The sequence below is a fragment of the Ochotona curzoniae genome, unplaced genomic scaffold, assembly GCF_017591425.1.
Source record: "Ochotona curzoniae isolate NIBS_2020 unplaced genomic scaffold, NIBS_Ocur_1.0 contig_1274, whole genome shotgun sequence".
In the NCBI taxonomy this organism is placed as follows: domain Eukaryota; kingdom Metazoa; phylum Chordata; class Mammalia; order Lagomorpha; family Ochotonidae; genus Ochotona; species Ochotona curzoniae.
The window spans coordinates 29,780,313-29,802,411 of NW_024465023.1; the positions used below are offsets into that span (position 1 = coordinate 29,780,313).

At 42.7% G+C, this 22,099-nt stretch overlaps 1 protein-coding gene and 1 non-coding gene across 4 annotated transcripts in view; one reads left to right on the forward strand and one right to left on the reverse strand.

The window, feature by feature from the left end:
* TAF1 (TATA-box binding protein associated factor 1) overlaps positions 1–18,949 on the reverse strand; it is an 85,863-nt gene extending 66,914 nt beyond the window's left edge. For 2 of the 3 annotated variants that reach the window (XM_041000481.1, XM_041000491.1), the window contains exons 1-18: positions 18,724–18,949; positions 17,456–17,570; positions 15,889–16,005; positions 13,081–13,200; positions 11,717–11,958; positions 11,072–11,290; positions 10,450–10,668; positions 9,895–10,102; positions 6,325–6,501; positions 5,865–5,992; positions 5,675–5,782; positions 5,377–5,550; positions 4,463–4,636; positions 3,790–3,894; positions 1,613–1,813; positions 1,297–1,438; positions 798–928; positions 69–149 (exon numbers count right to left, since the gene is read on the reverse strand). In XM_041000481.1, the coding sequence (XP_040856415.1) occupies positions 69–149; positions 798–928; positions 1,297–1,438; positions 1,613–1,813; positions 3,790–3,894; positions 4,463–4,636; positions 5,377–5,550; positions 5,675–5,782; positions 5,865–5,992; positions 6,325–6,501; positions 9,895–10,102; positions 10,450–10,668; positions 11,072–11,290; positions 11,717–11,958; positions 13,081–13,200; positions 15,889–16,005; positions 17,456–17,570; positions 18,724–18,843 (2,781 nt within the window). In that variant the 5' untranslated portion in view covers positions 18,844–18,949. The remainder of the gene's footprint in view (positions 1–68; positions 150–797; positions 929–1,296; positions 1,439–1,612; positions 1,814–3,789; positions 3,895–4,462; positions 4,637–5,376; positions 5,551–5,674; positions 5,783–5,864; positions 5,993–6,324; positions 6,502–9,894; positions 10,103–10,449; positions 10,669–11,071; positions 11,291–11,716; positions 11,959–13,080; positions 13,201–15,888; positions 16,006–17,455; positions 17,571–18,723) is intronic. The other variant, XM_041000500.1, reaches the window with a different exon arrangement.
* Positions 18,950–21,466: 2,517 nt separating this feature from the next.
* LOC121171956 lies at positions 21,467–21,570 on the forward strand. Its single transcript, XR_005886187.1, has one exon. It is a non-coding gene; the product is annotated as a small nucleolar RNA U13 (small nucleolar RNA).
* Positions 21,571–22,099: the final 529 nt, after the last annotated feature.

Below are 22,099 nucleotides of genomic sequence, written 5' to 3' on the forward strand. Positions count from 1 at the left end.
TAAATCTGACTCTCTAATAAAAATAAATAAATCTTTAAAAAAAAAAGAAAGAATTAATGCAATCTTACCTCATCATCAATTTTCATCTGGAAATCTTCTTCATTTTCTTCTTCTGGAGCAAAAAAAGACTTCTCACCATAGCCGGCATCCTGACAGTGAACAAATTCATATTTAAATCAATTAAAATGCAAATTTTAATGAATACCAAGTGCAGAACAAAAAAGGTATTTGCAGAGAACAGATTCTGTCTTGTGTTCACCAGTGAGCATCCTTCAGCTATTAGAAGATACATTCTCACCACAGCCAGGGAGCTTCCCAGCTCATGATTCAGCTCTACAAGGAAGCTCACCAGCAACGTGCATCCACTTACCGGAACAGAGCTATGTTTTCCCACCAAAGCTGAACCTTTTCTGTAATAGCCTAATAAGGAAGGACATTCTTCCTCTGTAAACCACACACACAGCACCACCATTGCCTCTGCTCATCTGAGACGCTGACAAGTACTTTCTGTGCTTATATACTCCTCTTGCAAAGAAGACATTATTGACCACCCAAGGGGACCGGCAACCATTTCTAAACCAAACAGTATGCCCTAACTTCCTCATTACACATTTTACGGATATTTATCTATATTGTAGCTTTCTCCAGAACTCAAAAACACAGAAAGTACTTCATTTACTTGGTCTTTTTTTTTTAAGCCATGGACAATAATCTAGCAATCATCATCTCTAAGCCAGTCTTCTCTCATTTCTCTAAAACCAAAGCCCACGGGCATGCGCAATGCTTAAGAAGGTTACCTTCAGCCGCTGCTCTGCAGCTATCATGCTATAGTAAGCACAGCACTGCTCTGGTGACACCATAGCTCTAATCTCCTCTTCGGTTGGTAAACGAAAATCAGACTTCAACACCCACCAATTGGAGTCCATCCCTAGTAAGATACAGAAAGACCATTCTGAATTCCAAAGGTCCTGACATTCACTGACAGCAACAGTAACAAGAAACCAATACCAAACCAGGTTACACCCTTGTAATAGGCTGGGCCATAGTTAGTATGATTATCTAGCCAAGGACACCCTTGCTGCTGGGTCTCCTATATCAAGACATGTAAAAATCATTTTGAATTTCCTGGCAACAATATCAGAAAAGCAATCAGAGCCTCCACAGTTAGATTATGTGCTATTTTATCCTTTGCATGACTATCAATATCTTTTATTAGCAGTATACTAATCCTTTAACTGAAAAGCCATAATAATTCATTTTGGAAAGACAGACACATAGCTAATCATGAATGATGACCTGTGCGTTTGAAGTCGGCACAAAGCTTTAACCTCTTCCGGATGCTGCTTTCTGAATGGGATGGAAAAGCTTTTTTTATATCTTCCATTCGGATCCGCCGTGGTCGATCTTTGCTTTTCCAGAACAGGCGGTATATAAAGACCTGCCCAACAAACCAAACGCATTTCATTGAGCACAGTAAGGGATGAAAAGATCAGATCAAGGTCCCTACCCCTAACCTCCAATTTGTTCTCATCTTTCCTGACTCATCCCCAAATTCCTTTTCATGTGCACTGCTGCTTTCCCACTCCTACCCTGCTTATACTCCCATTCTTACCTGTAGAAAGTCCCGAATATGTGTATTGGCCCTTTTGGAGTTAGGTCCAGGAACTTCAAACAAGGGGCACTGCTGGCCAACCACAAAAATATCCACTAATTCCCGAATATAATAACCCTGTCTTGTTCGAATGATCAAGAAGTCAGTTTCTGGCATTTTATGAAGATAAATCGGAGCACGGAAAAGGTTGTTCTCAAAGGCCTAAAAGAAGTAAAAAAACGTAAGAATTATGAACAAAGAAGCTCCAGAAAACGCAGCCAGCTAATGATATAGGAAAAGCAAGCCTGCTGCTCTCCATCTTCCTTCTGCCATCTCAAATCTGTATCTAGTAAGTGATTTTTGAGTATTAGGTGGAAATATGCAATTTTTGAGCCACTATCTCTTTTAGAGTTAGCACAAAAAAAAATCATGATTTGGACTCATTAACTATACATTGACAAATTATTGTTACTTTTTAAAAATTTTTATTTATTATTATTGTCATTTTATGATGTAGTTTCATAGGCTCCTGGGATTTCCCTTATCCCCTCCCTAACTCCCCCCCTTATTGTTACTTTTTAAACATGTAACTTCTTTATATAAACAAATTTTAAATTTTCTAAGCTTATATTTTCTTCATCTACAAAATGGGAGATACTTACAATGCCTATGCCTCACACAAAACTATATGTGAAAATCATTTTATAAACTAAAATATCTTAGACCTCAAGTACCTTTATAAACCAGCAAGTACTTTACTACTCCAACACAGCCTCTTATAACAGGTGAGATTAAAAAAAAAAAACTATGGACTATATCAGTGAATTAATAAAAAACAAAACAAAAACAATCATGTGGAAAGTATGCTAGAGAGGACAGAGTCAATAAAAGAAATCAGAAAGACAACAGAGCAGAAACATTAGAGCCAGTTTAAGTAGAAACCAAATAAATTTAAGAAACTACAAAAGCAGTTACAAAAAGGGGATGGGGGCCCAGCACAATGGCTCAATTAGCTAATCCTCCCCTTGCAAGCACCGGCACCCAAAGCTGGTTCATGTCCCAGCTGCTCTACTTCCCTTCCAGCTTCCCGCTTAGTCTAGAAAAGCACTTGGGATGACCAAAACCTTGGCACCATGCACTCATGTGGGAGACCCAGAAGCTCCTGGCTTCAAGTCAGCTCAGCTCTAGCAATTGCAGCCATTTGGGGAGTGAACCAGGGGGTGAAAGATCTTTCTCTGTCTCTCTTTCTCTCTGTAAAATTCTTCTTTTCCAATAAAATTAAATAAATCTTTAAAATAAAAGGAGGGGACATGAATTGATGGCAAATTTCACAATGAAGTTACAGAACAGGATTGCCAAGAACACCACAAAGGTAATACCCAGAACATGGTAGGAAGGATTACTGCTATAGTACAGCAAGTTAAGCCACTGCTTATGATGCCGGCATCCTGTGTTTGAGTGTCAATCCATGGGAAGCCACAGAAAACGGCCCAAGTGCTTGAGCACTTGTCATGCATTCTTGGCCCCTGGCTTCTGCCTGGTCCATCCCTGGCCACTGAGACCTTTTGGAGGGTGAACTATTGAATAAAAGCTTCCTCTCTCTCTTTCAAATTGAAAAAAGTAAAATAAATCCTGGTGAGAAATGGAATGCAGATATAAAGGATAAAGGGAAAAGTGGGTTTTTCAAATACTTTAGGAGAGTAAGGAATATTAACAGTAGAATAAACCTGATATATGAGGGAAAGAAGAACATGAGCCTTGTGTAAGCCACCACTCAGGTTACTTGCATCCCTTATCAGTGCCAAACCCGAGTCTCAGCTGTGTGCTAACACACCTGGGAAGGATGCAGATGATGGCCCAGGACTTGGATCCCTGCCATCCATGTAGGAAATCCAGGTGGAATGCTAGGCTCCCTGGCCCAGCCCCAACTGCTACAGGCATACAGAGGACGCTAGTGTCCTCCCTCTTTCTTTCTGTCATCCTGCCTTTCAAATACATATAAAAACACTTTCCTAAACCTTATATTTAGCCTAAAAATAACATACATTGGAGTCAGTTTTAAAAGACTTTCTACAAAACATTTTTGTGTTATATCTACTTGATAGTAAGAATAGTATATGAATCAACTAGAATCGCTTCCTTCTATGCTAGTTGTGAACTTCCTCAGGAAAAAGTAAAAACAGGAAAGAATGCCTCACCTGCAATAATTGGCCAGGATGGAGAGAGCCCAGGAAAGGAGATGTGTGGCAGTAAACAGTTTCCCCATATTTACAATCTGGGGCTCCAGGATCTTTTCCAGGTTTCTACAAGGAACACAACAGAACTAGTTACTACAAGTACAATCAATAAACCTACACAAAATATTCCATTATCATAATACCTACTTATATCACTAGCTGCAATGCCATTCTCCCAAATATAAAGATATATATAACATAAATAGTATATAATTATATATGACACATATGCATTTTAATATATTACATATATATAAAGATATGGATTGAGGATTGGCCCTGGTCTAGCAATTAGGACACCAATGTCTTATGCTGGAATGCAATGTTCAATCTCTGGGTCCAGCTCCTGATTCCATCTTACTGCCAATGCAGATCCTGGAAGGCAGCATGTGATGGCTCAAATACTTGGGTCCCTGTCACCTACTTGGGAGACTGGATTGAGTTCCAGGATTCCTGCTTCAGCTTGGCCCATTACTGGTCACTGGGGGTGTTTAAGGAGTAAATGAGAGGAAGGAAGTTTTGTGTCTATCTCTTTTCCTCTACCTTCGGAAAAACGTAAGAAAAAAGCGCATGCTTATAGGTTATCACTAGCTATCTAGCTATAGCTATAGTAAAATTTTTTAAGCACACTCACCCGTTTGTAGTAGTTTTTTATCTTGGTTGCCATACCAACTTGCATCATTAAGGGTCCATTTTCCTCACTGTACTCTGCAAGAATGAGATCTCCATCTTTCCCTGTGAGGTCCTGAGGTGTACGCATAAAAAACATCTCTCCACCACCTGATGCTTGCCTCTCTTGTTCTCTCATCTGTCAGAACAAAGAAAATAAAGTCCAACTCCTGACAGTACAATAAACACATAAGAATATCCTTCAATTCAAGTTGAACCCATCAGCAAGGACTCTACTTGCTATTTTTAAATTTCACCATTAAAAAAGTCATAAAGTTTAAAGTACCATCAGTATCTATTATCTCATCCTCAGATGTAACTGGTTTTATCTTGCCACATTTATTTTTAATTGTTTCTACAGATTTTGTTAAACCATATTTGAAAGCTGAATTCATTATTAACACCACACCTTTAAGTAGTTTCATATGCATCTCCTAAGAATATTTTCAGGGATTACTGCCGTGGCATAGCACATTAACCTGCTGCTGCAGCACCAAGATATCATATGTCTGTCCGATGGAGTCTCAGCTGCTCCACTTCTGATCGAGCTCCCTACCAGTGGCCTGGGAAGAAAGTGGAAGATGGCCTAGGACATGGGTCCCTGCACCCATGTGGGAGCCCCAGAAGAAGCTTCTTCCTGGATTGGCCCAGCTTCGGTCATTGCAGCCATTTGGGAAGTGAACCAGCAGGTGGAACATCTCCCCTTTTCCCTCTCTGTTTCAAGTAAGATAAATACATGTTTAAAAAAGAATGTTCTCCTAAATAACCAAAATGAGATTCTATCACATCTGAGAAAACAATTGAATATTTAAAACATTTCTCAATTTGTAACCAAGTATATTTATAGCTATTGTTTTTCTAACCAGACTTCAATTATACCTTGGCCTTCTTTTTGATATGCTTCAGCAAAGGCTGGACTGAGTGGGGACCTGGCTGAGACAGTGCTCCAAAGGAGTACTTTTTCAAAGGTGGACGATGGAACTGTCGCAGTTTGATAGGCCCCATATGGGTAGGAAAGAAGGGCTGCCGTAATTCCACAGCAGGAATTGAGTGCTGAAACAAGAGACCGAAAGGTTAAAATTAAGCACTAACTCCAGCCTAAGTAGAACTCATCTCATATCTTCTACCAAGAATAATGCTGTGTGTTCCCCTTCTTCACAAAAGGCACTATCTGTACCTGAATAATATTTCCTCCAAAAGTGCCTCGAAGACCTTGTTGTTTGGGATAGTAATATTCATCATTGGAGAGATTCCATGGATCCTTCACTTCTGGCTGAGACATGTTCTAATGATAGACCATCAAATAAACCTGTTAGATTATTTTCTTTCTTTATTCTAAACACCAAGCCCTTCCTCTCTTCACAGACCTGCTGTGGTTCCTCCTTGATGACTCCAGTTTTCCCTAAAAGGATTCGGCTCTTCTTCAGAGATGATTCTTTCTTACTTTCCTTGGAAGGGGAATTAGAGGTAGCTTCTTCCTTCTCATCAGGAATCTCTGAGGATGAAACAAAGAATCACACTGGAATTGCTATCCCCTGACCTGAAGAGCCAAATTGTTTAATAACATATTTGCAGTTGCTTTATTAGAGATCTTTCATCCCACGCCCAGATCATGATTCACTCTGAGTAACTATACTCCGAATAACACAAGGGTTAACTTTTCAACATTCCAACATAAAGCTTCCCTAAACAATACACAAATACTAAAATCCAACACCACAACTCCCTCTCTCCAACAAAAGTTTCTAGGTTAGATCTCAATTAACATCAACAGTAAGACGTTTGGTTGGAAAAGAACATGTATGTATGTGTCTATCAATAACATACCCAAAATGAGATTTTCATCATTGGGGTCAAGTGTCAAAACAGGAGGCTCTAACAGCCGGGGCATGGCCTGAGCATCCCAAATAATATTGTCCTCCCAGCGTCCATACACCAAATCTTCATTGTCAATGGGAAAAATAGAGTACCAAGGTTTGTCATCATCCAGAGTAGCTGTAAAACCTAAAAAAACAAAAGGAAATAAGAAAATATTTATGTCCCTTTCACTGAGGATAACATGTGGTCACTGAAAAGGAACCTAATGGATATTAATTTTCGCGTTAAAAAATATCACGGGGGCTGGTGTAGTGGCATGGGAGGTGGGGCCACCACCTGCACTGCTGACATCCCATATGGGCACCAACGCAACATCCAGCTGCTCCACTTCTGATCCAGCTCCCTGCTAATGTGCCTGGGAAAGTAGCACAGAGGATGGTGCAAATATCTGATCACTGCACCCACATGGTAGATGCAGATGAAGCTCCAGGCTTCTGGCTTCACCCTGGCACAGCCCTGACTATTGCAGCCATCCGGGGAGTGAACCAGCACATGGAAGAGCTTTGCGTCTCCCTCTCTCTGATTCTACCTTTCAAATAAATAATTTTTTTAAAATCTCAGATAAAACTGGGATATTGCAAGATTATACATTAAGAAACATACATCAGGGCCCGGCGCGGTGGCGCAAGTGGTTAAAGGTCCTCGCCTTGCACGCCCGGGATCCCATATGGGCGCCAGTTCTAATCCCGGCAGCCCCGCTTCCCTTCCAGCTCCCTGCCTGTGGCCTGGGAAAGCAGTCGAGGATGACCCAAAGCTTTGGGACCCTGCACCCGCGTGGGAGACCCGGAAGAGTCTCCTGGCTTCGGACCGGCATAGTATCGGCCCGTTGCGCTCACTTGGGGAGTGAATCATTGGACGGAAGATCTTCCTCTCTGTCTCTCCTCTCTGTATATCTGCCTTTCCAATGAAAAAATAATAAAAAAAAAATAAATCTTAAAAAAAAAAAAAGAAACATACATCAAACAGTCTAAATTTTATCAAGGAACTGTTTAAGTTAGGTTAACAGGCAAAATGGAAAATAAGCTAACAATAAATAAAAGATATATCAAATGTGATAAGCACTGGCAAATAAAAAACTATGAAATACATCTGTAATATGCACCCAAAAAGCGTTTTGGGGGACGAAAGGGGAAAAATCTGGTCTGTTTAATTATTTATTAAATAGGAACTTGTAAAAAATATTTATATATATTTTTAAAAGATGTACATATTTTCATTGGAAAGCCATATACACAGAAGGAATTAGAGATCTTACATTCTCTGGTTCAATTCCTAAATGGACAAAAGACCAGAACCTAGCTGATCCAAAGCCAGGAGCCAGGAGATCTACCGGGTCCTCCCACGTGGGTGCAGGGTCCCAAAGCTGTGGGCCGTCCTCGACTGCTTTCCCAGGCCACAAGCAGGGAGCTGGATGGGAAGCAGGGCTGCCGGGATACAAACCAGTGCCCATTTAAATGCTGGCATTTGTAGGTGGAAGATTAGGCAAGTGAGCCATTGTGCCCAGTGCAATCTTTATTTTAAACTGACACAGAAGAAAGACTTATGTTCCAAAAATAAAAAAATAAAAAGTCTTACATTCTATGGATTCCCATGAAATATTTCAAAACATGTAAACATTATGCAATGTCCAATCAGAGTAAACCTATCTACTCAAAATCTGACCATTTAGCATCTATGATGAAAATTCAAAATCATCCTTTTTCAAAAACAAAAACTAAATTATTATCTATAAGTCCTCCTACTATGCAATAAGCCTTTCTTTTAGATACATAAAATTTATGCCTTGTTTTCTCTCTGAACTACAAAGGTAATCAGGTTAACTTACAAAAATTCAAAAAACACAGAAAGGTATAAAAAAACCAAACTTTTAAATCTTACAAACCAGAAATAAACACTACTAATCCTTTCATTTATTTCCTTTTAGATAGTTTTCCATGTTCATGTAGTCTGCTTTTGTTTAATTTTTATAAATGAAATATCAGGGGTCTGGTGTGACAGCCTAGTGGCTGAATCCTTGCCTTGCATCCACTGGGATCCCATGTGGGCACCAGTTTGTGTCCTGACTGCTCCACTTCCCATCCAGCTCCCTGCTTGTGGTCTGAGAAAGCAGTGGAGATTGACCCAAAGCCTTGGGGCCCTGTACCCATGTGGGAGACCCAAAGGACATGCCAGGTTCTTGGCTTCAGATTGGCTCAGCTCTAGTAGTTGTGGTCACTTGGGAACTGAGCCAGTAGATGGTAAATCTTGCTCTGTTTTTCCTTCTCTCTTTAAATCTGCCTTTCCAACAAAATAAATATTTTTAAAAATATATGAAATATCAAATGTGCTTTAATATCTTATTATCCAATGAACTTCCTGTGTCAATGTTATTTTAGGAACAACTTCATATGACACATAAAAATATTTGTAAGTAAAAGGCACAGCACACAAGACTATACATATAGAATAAGTTCAAATACAGGGCCGGGCGCAATAGCATAGCAGCTAAAGTTCTCGCCTTGAATATGCTGGGATCCCATATGGGCACTGGTTCTAATCCCAGCAGCCCCATTTCTCATCCAGCTCCCTGCCTGTGGCCTGGGAAAGCAGTCGAGGACGGTCCAAAGCCTTGGGACCCTGCACTCGCCTGGGAGACCAGGAAGAAGCACCTGGCTCCTGGCTTCAGAATGGCTCAGCTCCAGCCTTTGCAGCTGCTTGAGGAGTGAACCATCAGATGGAAGATCTTCCTCTCTGTCTTTCCTCCTCTCCATATATCTGCCTTTGCAATAAAAATAAATAAATCTTTTTAAAAAAAATAATAGGTTCAACTAGAAACATATAGAAAAGACATATGACTGAAAATATGCCAAAAAGATAACAGTTGATAATTTCTATACAGATTATCAGTGATTTGAGACACTAGACTATATTTTCAAAGGTTTTTACATTAAGAGTGGAACATATTTTTAACCTATTTAAGAAGAAATTAAACAAAATTAAGAATTATAGAGTTTTGTAAACCATAATATACTTCATAGTTTAAAGAGTTAACCTCAGGAGCCAGCATTGTAGTACAGCGGGAAAGGCCACTGCTCGCCAACACCGGCGTTACCACATGGGCTCAGATTCATGTTCTAGCCATTGCACTTCAGATCTAGCCCTCGGCTAACAGCTGGGGAAGATAGCAGAAGATGGCCCAAGTGCTCGGGCCCTTACCAGCACATGGAAGATCTACATGGATTTCTTGGCTCAGGCTTTGGCCTGCTTCAGCCATGGCCATCGTGGCCGTCTGGAGTGAACTAGCACACAGAAGATAAATAAATCTTAAAGGTAAAAAAAGTTAAAGTAAAATTGGCTTTCACATTTTTCTAATAAGAAACCGGACTCCATCATGGGTCAAAAAAACTACTACAGCTTGGGATCAAGGCTTACACATTAAAGCATTCCACTATCACTCAGCAGCCCCAAAACCTTATATTTAATCTTACTTAAATAACCAAGATGAAAGGTAGTGTGCTAGACACAGGCACAGAAGCGCACCTTGCTGAACGTTGTAAGCCATGGCATTCCTAGTCATGCTGGAAGGAAGCCAGCCTGCCAAGCTTGCACGCTGAGGTTTTGTCCCTTTGTGTTTGACATCCTCCCCGTCCCAGATGATATCATCTTCCCAATGCAGCTGTGTCACCATCAGAAAGTTTTCATCAGCCAGAAGATCAGTAGTATTGTTTTCCTCAAGTTTTTTCAAGTCCTATAAAAGTAGGAAAGGAATAACAAACCCGATTGGTCACTAGTGAAAGTTTCCACTCCAAATTTCACATCAGAGATACATGAGGCACTTCATAAGAGTTGTATCTGCCCATTTTGAACTGTATCTGGTCTGGAACAGAACTTACACACAAACAAAATGCCTGGACTATGGCCCAAGCAACCAGGGTGATACAATCACACAGTAAACAAAAGGCTTCGGCACCTAAATCTACCAAAGTCACCCTCTCTAATATCTACCCAACTGAAAAAATAAAAAAAAAAAGATAGTAAAAGCTGTGTACAGCCCTGGGCACACTGATTTCTTTCTTATGTATCAATGTTGCTTACCTCCACCACTCTACATTTCATCACAGGTTCATGTTCAGTCTTCTTCAATTTGAAACCATAGTCAAATCCACTGCCATCCTCAGGGACACCCAGCATATCATACCACAGACGAGCAGGCCCGTAACGCCACTCAGCCACTCTTGGTTTGGTATCTGTTACTTTATCTATATCTCCAGTTGCCTGAGAAAACTTGGACTCCACAGGAGCCATCATTGTGATCTGTAACAGAACAAAGTTGTGGGGGAGTGGGAGGGGGGATAGATTTCCCAATCCCAGATGTTCTAAGGCTACAGGAAATTACAAGTCACAAAGGGGGAACTCAGAAGAGCCACAACAAAGATTCTTCAACAGGAATCTTGGCCTGGCATTAGAGTGCAAGCGTTTGGCCTATCATACAAATCTGCCTATTTACCAGTACAGAGTATCCGACCTCCTCCCCTTGCCCCGCCCTATACTTTCCTGTAGTAAAAGGGGACAGCCAACTGGGATAAAATTACTGATTACTCACTGGTATTTAGCACAAACTTGTGCCTGCTAAGGTGCTACTTCTAATTTTGACATACGTTAGGGAGATTTTATTTCCCTTTGTTAAACCTTATTCCCAGGGCTCTATTTTGCCTACTTCATCATCAGAAAGACACTGTTCTGGAGGTGGTGGTGGAGCGTAGTCATAGTCCCATAAACACTTCTGCTCAACTTCTGATTCCACCGAGCACTCTGTCTCTTGGATCTGCTCCTCTTGTATCAGCTCCCGGTGCTTTTTTTTCCTCTTTCTCCGAGCACTCCGCCAAACAGATGGGACATTCTTTCCTGGTCCAAAAAGCCGAAGGAAGCGTAAAACCTGGAATATAGAACACACTATGATGTGTTGGAAATTCAAATATCAGCTATGAAAATGGCCCCTTGCCTGGAAATTCTTCTGAAAGACCTTTTCAACTGTATGGGAGGTATCCTAGGTGTTCTGCATTTGGACTTATAACATCTGCCACAAAAGTAAAGGAGTGGTCTCTTAACAATTAATTCAAATTAAAACCATAGGACAATTTCCAATGAGTACAGCTTACAACACATTTATCAGCATACAACAACATGCATTAGTGTGTATAAATTCTAAAAGACTCAATATAATTTAAACAGCTCTTAAGTAGCCAATAATGTCACTAAATAAAGAAATACTTAAATTTGTATCCATTTTCATGTTCAGCATCTTAACAGAGCTTTCAATTTGGAAAAACTTAGAAACATGGGCATTATCTACACAAGGTACCTTTCCAGGCCGAAACTCTGGAAAAAGTTCTGTAACACTCGGCAACAGCTTGGTGGCATCGTGCTGCATAATCCCGGCCAATGGGAGGGTCAGCTTTCCATCGTCAGATTCTGCCTGTGCTGCTTCTTGAGGTCCCATCTCAGATTCTGAGTCAGAGGAACTACTGAACTCCACTTTCTCTGAGGCCAAAGAGGAAGGGGCAATGATGGAGGGCAAGATGATGCCTTCTCCATCTTCTGACACTGCAACAAGGAAAAGAAATCCCTTTGGCATGTAACTGTGAACATATTTCCTCAAATTCAGCCAACGCCCACTCTAAACTATATGCTCAATGGCAGGGGATATAGTCCCAAGCACCCACACTACTTTATGCAACCCAGAAAACTCCTTCCAACTCATTAGCTCCCACAATCCCCAACTCACCTTGTACCTGGTACCCTAGGGTTGTGACGAGAGAAAACAAACACTATTACTACGTTCACTACTTTCTATAAGTGACTAACATCGTGATCAAAAGCAAAATTACATAATACTTCACACCAGTCAGGCCCTGTTATGCCCAGTCCAGGGAACCCAGACACCGGGGATTTTTTTTTAAACACACAAGTTAACAATAAAGATTATTTGGCATAAAATAAGGTCTATGACACAAAGTTAACAATTCATATTTAACCTGCAGCCTAACATTGAAAATAACTTAAACTCCTTTAGAAGGAATTTAAGTTACTGTAAACCAAAACACAGCAGATCAAAGGTGCTTCTCCTTCCGTAATTTTCTACCCTAAGGAAAACAGGGTGATGACCAGGCCCCAAAACATCCTCCAGAGAAATGTCTTTCCCATGATGAAATAGGCAAGCCTTTGAAGTTTCTGAATCCCTGCTAGCTGATACTCTATGATGCACATGCATACATTCTAAGCTATCTTATCCATTTAACCATTTCATTTAAAGAAAATCATTTGCACAGGTAGTTCCCATCATTACGCAGATAAGCTGCATTGGAAATGACTTGAAAACATGTTAAAATTGCTGCAATCAACATAGATCTTTAGAATCAGACTCTAGGAGTAAGAATCAGATATGTATATTACTTCAAAAGACTTAAAACTGATTCTTCTAAGAAGCCAGACTTCAGAACTGATAATCTAAACTACTTTTTGAAAACATGTAAAAATACTATTACTAAATGTTTTAAATGTAAAACTTCCCTTCAGTAATAAAATGAGACAGTATGAAGCATTTTCTGATGTTTTATTTTTTCCTAGTAGTATAATTTTAAAAAATAATCTATGGATATGCCAAAATGTCTGAATTTATGAATGAAAATGACTTCCTTAGACAAAAATTGACAGTCTCTAACGTACCACCAGTAATAGCATCCTGATCCTTCTCCTTCTTTACTGGTCCTAGGGGTGGTGGTGGTGGAGGCATCAACTTGCAGTCAATGTCTTCACAATCAGCATCATAATCATCTTCATCATAATCTAATAAAACCAAGAAGGTGATCGCATCAGAATCCCATGTATTCAACAATCTTGAGCTCCCCTGCCATTCAAATTAAAGCACCACATGCATATCATTTAAGAATCCAAAGGAGGGACCTGCATTGTGGCATTGTGTTTAGCCATCAGCTGCAATACCAGCACCTCATATGGGTGCTGGTTTGAGTACCAAATGCTTCACTTCAGATCCAGCACCCTGCTAAAGGCCTGGGAAAAGCAACGGAAGATGGTCCAATTGTTTGGGCCCACATGGAGAACTAGATGAAGCTCCTGCTGCCTGGCTCCCACCTGGCTCAGCCCTGGAAATTGTGGCCATCTGCAGAATTAATCAGCACATGGAAGATCTCTCTCCCTCTTCCTTACTCTCAGTAACTCTGACTTTCCAATAAATACGCCTCTAGGAAAAAAAAAATATAAAGATACTGCTTCTGTCTTCAGAAAGAAATGACATCATGACATAGCCAACACCATAATATTAGGCATATCTCAAACGTACTGGGTATTTACAAGAGCTGTTCAAACTTCCTTCTTTTTCTGATTATACTGCTTATATTTTTTTTTTATCCTGTGGAATTAAAACTGAACGTTTTTCATCTTTTTCTATTATTTTTAGTCAAATGGATTATCTTTTCACTTCACAAGCCTTTGACACATTTTTTTCCATCTATCTTCTGCAGTACTATTCTTTAGCCACTGGCATGATTCAATGCTTGGTCCTGAAAACTTCATTATTCTCATATACACACATCATTTCCTTTCTCAGGAATCATCTTTACCTAAAATTAAACTCAAGTCTATACATCTTATTGATTTACCACATCTGATGTTCTACCACACTTGTTGCCTAAAGAACATTTCCACTTATATCTTATAAGACACTTGAACTTCACCTCTTTAGTTTGTTTTTGCAATCCCACATCCAACCTCACTTCCCCAGCTTATATAGTCTATTTTCTCTTCCACTGATCTTTTAAACTGCAATGTGTGTTTTCAATCAATCATTAACAGTAATAATTACACCAACTTCCATTTTTATTGACCCCTTATCATATGCTGGGCATTTGTAACTATTCATATACCATCCTCCCAATAATGCTGAAACACAAGAATTACCCAGAGACACATACATTAAGTGACTTGCTCAATAATACAACGTTAAGAATCAAAGAATTTTGAGACTGGTTTTAATATCAAGTTTGTCCAACATACTTCTTCACCAAGTCAAAACAGATGCCTCACCGCTAACATTCAAGTTTGGTCCTGGCTATCATTTTCCACAACTGTTGTCATCCTTTTCCATACCCTGGTTTCTAGACATGTAATCCATAAGAACAGTCTACTAGTAACTCTGTCACTTAACTCTTGTTAATAGAGACTACAGAACAGGACAGGAACTGTCCTAGTGGTTAAATAAACAGTTGAGATGCTTACGGCTGCATATTTCTTTAAAACTCAAAAGTGATCCTTCAATCACTTTTTTCTTCAACATCAGAGTACTTGAGTGGTTCAATATCCACATCGGGATTCCAAATTCTACCCTCCTCCTAGTGTCTACTGTGAGAGACAGCAGTGATGGGTTAGCAGCTAAGCTCCTGTCACCTATAACAGGAGACTTGAATTGGGTTTCCAATACCTGACTTCAGCCACCAGCTGCACGCATTTGTGGAGTGAACCAGCAAACTGGAATTTTGTATCTCAAATAATTTTTTAAAATGTTAAAAACAAAAACTCAGAGTAACAATCACTTTTCTAAAGCCAGGTAAAATTTACAGAGCATCTGCAATACTACACTATGTAGTTGTTTACATATCTGAGGATAATGAACTGAAATTCCCATAAAAGCATATTACTTTTATTATAGATAAGAAAATGAAAAGTGGAATAGACAGGACTTAAACCAATGCCCATATGGGATGCTGGCATTGCAGGGAACTGGCATAGTGGCATAACTCTCTGTACCACAATGTGGGCCTGGAGATCACACACATAAACCTTTTTAAATGAAATCCTTAAGATAAAGAATGGCTTCATGCCATCATTGTTCGCTTTGAAAAAACATGTAAAAGAAGTGTCATGTGGGGGCCCTGTAGGCACTCAAATACCAAGTGACAAGAAGGAAAGTATTCTAGGCCCGGCGTGATGGCGCAAGTGGTTAAGGTCCTCGCCTTGCACGCCCGGGATCCCATGTGGGCACCGGTTCTATCCCGGCAGCCCCGCTTCCCTTCCAGCTCCCTGCCTGTGGCCTGGGAAAGCAGTCGAGGACGGCCCAAAGCTTTGGGACCCTGCACCCGCGTGGGAGACCCAGAAGAGGCTCCTGGCTTTGGATCGGCATAGCATCGGCCGTTGCGCTCACTTGGGGAGTGAATCATCGGACGGAAGATCTTCCTCTCTGTCTCTCCTCTCTGTATATCCGCCTTTCCAATAAAGAAATAATAAAAATAAATCTTTAAAGAAAAGAAGGAAAGTATTCTTCCTTATCATTGAGCAGGTATTTGAGCAGTATGAGGAACAAAAGCCTGAGCATGGTAAAACTTCGCTAGAACACAAAGGACAGCAGCTACTTAACTGACAAAGGGTGAAAAGTAAAGGTACAGAGCACCAATGACAGCAAAAAGCAAGAACCACAGCCCAAGCCAGACTGTGGCGAAACGCAGCGGACCAAAAACACACCTGGATGGCAAAGGGGCTGCAAGCTCCCCATTGCCTGCTGATGTCTTCGGCTTTCATCTTCTGCCACTTCGTTGATGTCAGAGTAGTCTACAGCATCTTCCGTGCTCCTAATCCAACCTATAAACAAGAGGGAGAGGATATCTCAACAAAGAGCAAGTAGTTAATTCTCACTGCCTCAACCAATTCTTTTTTTAAGCTTTATTTCTTTTTATTGTTAAGACAGATTTACAGAGAGAAGGAGAGACAAAGATCTTCTGTCCACTGGTTCACTCCCCAACTAGCTGCAAAGGCCAGAGGTGAGCCAATCCAAAGCCAGGAACCAGGGGCTTCATCCGGGTCTCCCACAGGGGTGCAGGGTCCCAAGGCTTTGGGCCGTCTTCGACTGCTTTCCCAGGCTACAGGCAAGGAGCTATAAGAAAAGTGGAGCAGCTGGGACATGAACCAGCACCCATATGGGATCCTTGTGCTTGCAAGGCGAAGATTTAGCCACTAGGCCATCACATCAGACTTAGCTAATTCTCACTTAAAAGTATATGGAATGGACCCGGTGGCGTGGCCTAGCAGCTAAAGCCCTCGCCTTGAACATGACGGGATCCCATATGGGCTCCGGTTCTAATCCCAGCAGCTCCACTTCCCATCCGGCTCCCTGCTTGTGGCCTAGGAAAGCAGTCGAGGATGGCCCAACATTGGGACCCTGCACCGAGGTGGGATACCTGAAAGAAGTTTCTAGATCCTGGCTTCAGATCGGCACTGCACTGGCCGTAATGCTCACTTGGGGAGTGAATCATCGGATGGAAGATCTTCCTCTCTGTCTCTCCTCCTCTCTGTATATCTGACTTTCCAATAAATAAATAAATCTTAAAAAAAAAGTATATGGATTGAGGGCCCAGCATGGTAGCCTAGCTGCTGAAGTTCTCGCCTTGCATGTACTGGGGTCCCATATGGGCATCAGTTCTAATCTCAGCAGCCTTACTTCCCATCCAGCTCCCTGCTTGTGGCCTGGGAAAGCAGTAGAGGATGGCCCAAAGCCTTGGAACCCTGCACCTGCGTGGGAGACCAGGAAGAAGCTCCTGGTTTCAGATCAGCTCAGCTCCAGTCATTGCAGCCACTTGGGGAGTCACCAGTGGACAAAAAATCTTCCTCTCTGTCTCTCCTCCTCTCTGTATATCTGACTTTCCAATAAAGTACACCTAAAAAAAAAGTACACAGATTAGGATGGGCATTGTGGTACCACTTGCAATGCCCACATCCCACTGTGGAGTACCTGGGATCAAGGTTCAGTTTCACTTATGATTTAATTCCATGGTAATGTAGATACCCTTAGAGGTAGCCGGAGATGGTTTCTTCCACTCATGTGGGAGACCTAGGCAGTTGCTTGTCCCCAGCTTCAGTCTGGTCCAACTCCAGCTTTTGTGGCTATCTGAGCGAAGCAGTGAACAGAAGATCTCTGTCACTCTGCCTTTCTAATCAACTAACCAATGTTTAGGAAAAAAAAGACATAAAAAGTACCCATATGGTAGGTGGCGATCCGCCTTCCCCACCTCATTCCCCATGACCCAGACTTCACCTTCATCATTTACCAAAGCACCATCACTTCCAGACAATTCTTCATTTGCAGTGAGTTCAGTGATGAGGCTGCCGAGGCCCAGGGCCCCCAGGCCTGCTAGGTGCTTTTTGCACTCCTGCAGAAAAGACAGCAGCAGAATCAAAGATCATAACTAAACCACACAGGGCTTATTCCTCTGTTCCACCACCAAAGCCCCCCCCCCAAAAAAAAGACTCTGCAGTGTACTCAAAGGGGCATCATACTCAAGAAATGCAAGGTACACCTGACACTGAACTGCACATGCATCAGCAACATGCCCAACTGCATCACTGCACCTTCTTTTTTTTTTTTTTTTCCTTAGGCGGTCCTTTATTCCAACAGGGCAAGAACGGGAGCAGGGTGTATCGGAAGACAGCAAGAAGGGAAACATCTCCTGCCATGGTGGCAAGATGGGGGCGGGGACTGCCAGGGCACAGGAAAGGGCAAGATGGAGTGGGGTGGGGGGAGAGCCAGGTAAAGGGGAAGGGGGACCGCACTTTCAATATAAAAACATCTTCAAAGAACCACCAAAGAGATGCAAGGAGTGCAACAGTAACTTTCTGAATAGAGAACAAGGCAAGTGAAAACACTGGAAGCACAAGAGATTCTCCCTCCCCCCACCCCTCCACCCCTCTCCACGGGGTATGTTCCTGTTGCAGGGGAGGAGGAATAATGATCAGCTAGCTTTAATCGTTGAGAAAATTTAAATGAAAGTACAGGAAACAATTTCCTGAACGCTAGTGAACACGCCAGGAAAGGTACTCAAATAATACACGGAGACGTCACAGGTCTGCCCCCCCCCCGCGCGGTCGACATTCGCGTTTCTAACACCTGTAGCCAGAGCACAGGATCGGCTGCAGGTTCAGGCCACTCCCCCGCCGCTAAAGCCACCTCAGATCAGCGACGGCAGAAAGCAGTCCCCAAAAAGCAGAGTCTCCAAAATGTGCCCACGGTAACGGCCGGAAAACTCTCTCACCTGGTTAAACCACCCATTTGTTCTGTCCGATTAGGCAGAACGTTATGCTCAACTCACCCAACCCCTGCACCCAGGGAGGGCTTACCCACTGTTCTTTCTCCTTTGTACCCTAAGGCCGTGCCCTCTCTTCGTGACTCCTTCAAGATGCGATTCTCTCAGGTTAACTGCGATCTCCTTACAAGGCAACTCCCGAATGAGCCCCGTCTATTCCCGTTACCGCACCTCCCCTCCATTACGGCTCCACTCCCAAGCCCAGCCCAACGCCCAGCCTTACATCATCCAAGACGCTTTCTCCTTCCAGCTGCCCGGCTCCATTTATGTTTCCGAAAAGGAAACCGGCTAAAGAAAATGGGCCGCCTCCAGTAGAATCATCATCGCTGTCTGTGTCTGACATGATGGCGATACCGCCACTGGCAGCAGCCAGAGGCAGCGGCAAACACAATCTGGGCCCTGGCCCGGAAGTTCAAAGAATTCGTCGCACAAAAATGACTAATAGAACCCTTTCACCCTATCACGTATACCACCGGAAGAGAACTGTAAAAATACGTAGCGAGGGAAAAAGGACAATAACCGGAAGAGCCGGTTGTCTTTCCAGAAAGAAGGGAGTGCTACTTTACTAACGGCTGTTGATTGGAGGACGCGCGACCAGAACGCCTACTCTGTGGGAAGCGATTGGTCAAAGGATTGCTTAGTCCCGCCCCCTTCGGCTTATTTCCTTAGGGGCATTCTCAGTGGCACCATAAAAGAGCGTCGGATTCTCCTCCAATGACAAGGCGCCAGTGGAGTCACGTGGGCAATGTCCCCAGGTCATGACGTAACAAAATACGGAAGTGAAAGTTCGAACCGGTTTGACCGTTCTGGCTCAGCTTACTTGTACGACGGTGCGTTCCAGACGAAAACTTCCTGTAAATTGTGCAGTGCTCAGCTCAGCCCAAGGTACCTACGTAAATATAGTTGAGTAGACATTTCCTCATAGAAGTAGACCCGGGCCCGGTACCATGGCTCAGTGGCTAAATGCCCACCTTGTAAATATTTTTTTTTTAAAGATTTATTTTTATTATTATTTTTTTTATTGGAAAGGCGGATATACAGAGAGGAGAGACAGAGAGGAAGATCTTCCGTCCAATGATTCACTCCCCAAGTGAGCACAAAGGCCGATGCTATGCCAATCCGAAGCCAGGAGCCTCTTCCGGGTCTCCCACACAGGTGCAGGGTCCCAAAGCTTTGGGCCATCCTCCACTGCTTTCCCAGGCCACAGGCAGGGAGCTGGAAGGGAAGCGGGGCTGCCGGGATTAGAACCGGCGCCCATATGGGATCCCGGGCGTGCAAGGCGAGGACCTTTAACCACTTGCGCCACCGCACCGGGCCCGTAAATATTTTTTATAAGACAAAAGTTGGATAGTAATACCCTAATTACATCAAAGAGGTCTATTTTTAGGAGCCAAGAAAAATGCCTTCAATCCATTGTAAAAATCAAGAAAAGTTTTTTTTAAAGATTTATTTATTTATTGGAAAGTCAGATATACAGAGAGGAGGAGAGACAGAGGAAGATCTTCCGTCCGATGATTCACTCCCCAAGTGAGTGCAATGGCCGGCGCTGCGTTGATCCGAAGCCAGGATCCAGGAACTTCTTCCTGGTCTCCCATGTGGGTGCAGGGTCCCAAAGCTTTGTGCCATCCTTCACAGCTTTCCCAGGCCACAAGCAGGGAGCTGGATGGCAAGTGGAGCTGCCAGGGTTAGAATCGGTGCCCATATGGGATCCCGGTGCGTTCCAGGCGAGGACTTTAGCCACTGGGCCCTTCTTTTTCAATCACACAGATTTTGAAAGGCATGATCACAGTGAGAGAGCTTTCCACCCACTGTTTCACTCCCCATATGTCAGCAGTCACATTGGCCCAGTCGGAAGACAGGAGCCTGGAATTACTGCCGGGGCGCCTGCGTGGCAGGGTCCCAAGCACTTGGCTTGCTATGTGCTGCTCTTCCAGGTACATTAACAAGGAGTGTGGCCAGGACTGATAGTACCACTAATGTAAGGGACAGAGGCAGTGCAGGCTCGGGCTAACCTACTGCTGCCACTTGAGGCAAAAAAAAAAAAAAAAAAAAAAAAAAGAAAGAAAGAAAGAAAAAGAAACTCAGTAAAATACTAAGAATTTTAAGTTTAGGTGAAGAGTTGGGTATTGAATATATAAATCTTGTATTTTCACAAAATAGAATGTTGCATGGTGCGGAGAAAACCTACTTTTTTTTTCTAAAGTTTTTTTTTTTTTTTTTTTTTGGAAAGGCAGGAACATAGAGAGGAGAAACAGGCAGTGCCGATCCGAAGCCAGGAGCCGGGAGCTTCCTCCAGGTCTCCCACAGGGGGTTCAGGGTCCCCAGGCTTTAGGCCATCCTCAACTGCTTTCCCAGGACACAGGCAGGGAGCTGGATGGGAAGTGAAGCAGCCAGGATACAAAACGGTGCCCATATGGGATACTGATGCATGCAAGGCAAGCACTTTAGCAGCTAGGCTACCGCGCCCGGCCCCACTATCCATGTTTTAAGTCAGTGTTATTTATCCTACATTTCATACTTTGTATATCCCTACTTCTAATTTGTCGCATTTTGCATTTTATCCAACACAGTGTCCATTCAAGGTTTGTTGTATTTGGTAATCTTCCTTTAGCATGGAATCCACCTGCCTTGCATTTCACTAAGTATTTTTAGAGTGGTGCAGGAGAGTTTTCTTGAAACCATCGCATGTTTGAAATGTCTGTTTGCTGCTTCATCAGGTTGGATATTTCCCTGACCATCAGAAGGTACAGTGTCAACTCTAATAAGTTAATGATCTTTGGGGTGATAATTTGAGTCTGTTTGGCCTGTTCCCCATCACCCTTGCACCCATTTGTTTTATTGTCCATGCATAGTCAGGTGACTGAGTCACTTACATTAGGAGAGTGCAAAAGGGTGATTTCTCTAATTCTTAATTACTTCCTACATTCATTAACTGAAATTCCCCAGGAAAGAACTTTTACCCTACAATCCTTTTGTGGTTCCTAAGCGTGTCGATTGGGTTGACACACGGCTGTGTGACACGTGCCTCCCTCCAACCTTGTTACGACATTGGCACATTACCCATCTGACATGAAAAGAAGAAAGAACTTTCCCCTGGGGGCTGGGTTTGGTGCTGAGGCTGCTGCCTGCCACGTTGGCATCCCGTGTGAGCACAGCTTCCGGGCCTCGCTGCTCCACTCCATCCAGCAGGCGATGACCTGAGCTCTCAAGACCCTGGCTATTGCAAGCACTTTGGGGATGAACCAGCAGATGAATGGCGCTGCTGTCTGTCACTCTGTAGCTGCCTTTCAGATAAATAAATGTTTTTAAATACTTACTGTATTTTTATTTGAAGTGCAGAATTACAGAAAAAGCAAGCTTGTATCTGCTCTTTCACTCCCCAGATGTTTGCAATGGCCAGAGCTAACCGAATCAGAAGCCAGGAGCCTGGAGCCTTTTCCAGATCCCCCAAGTGGGTGCAGGGTCCCAAGGCTTTGGGCCGTCCTCTACTGCTTTCCCAGGCCACAGGCAGGGAGCTGGATGGAAAGTGGGGTGGCTGCACCTTGAACCAACGTCCATATTGGATCTGGCACTGTAAGCAGAAGCTTAGTCTACTACTC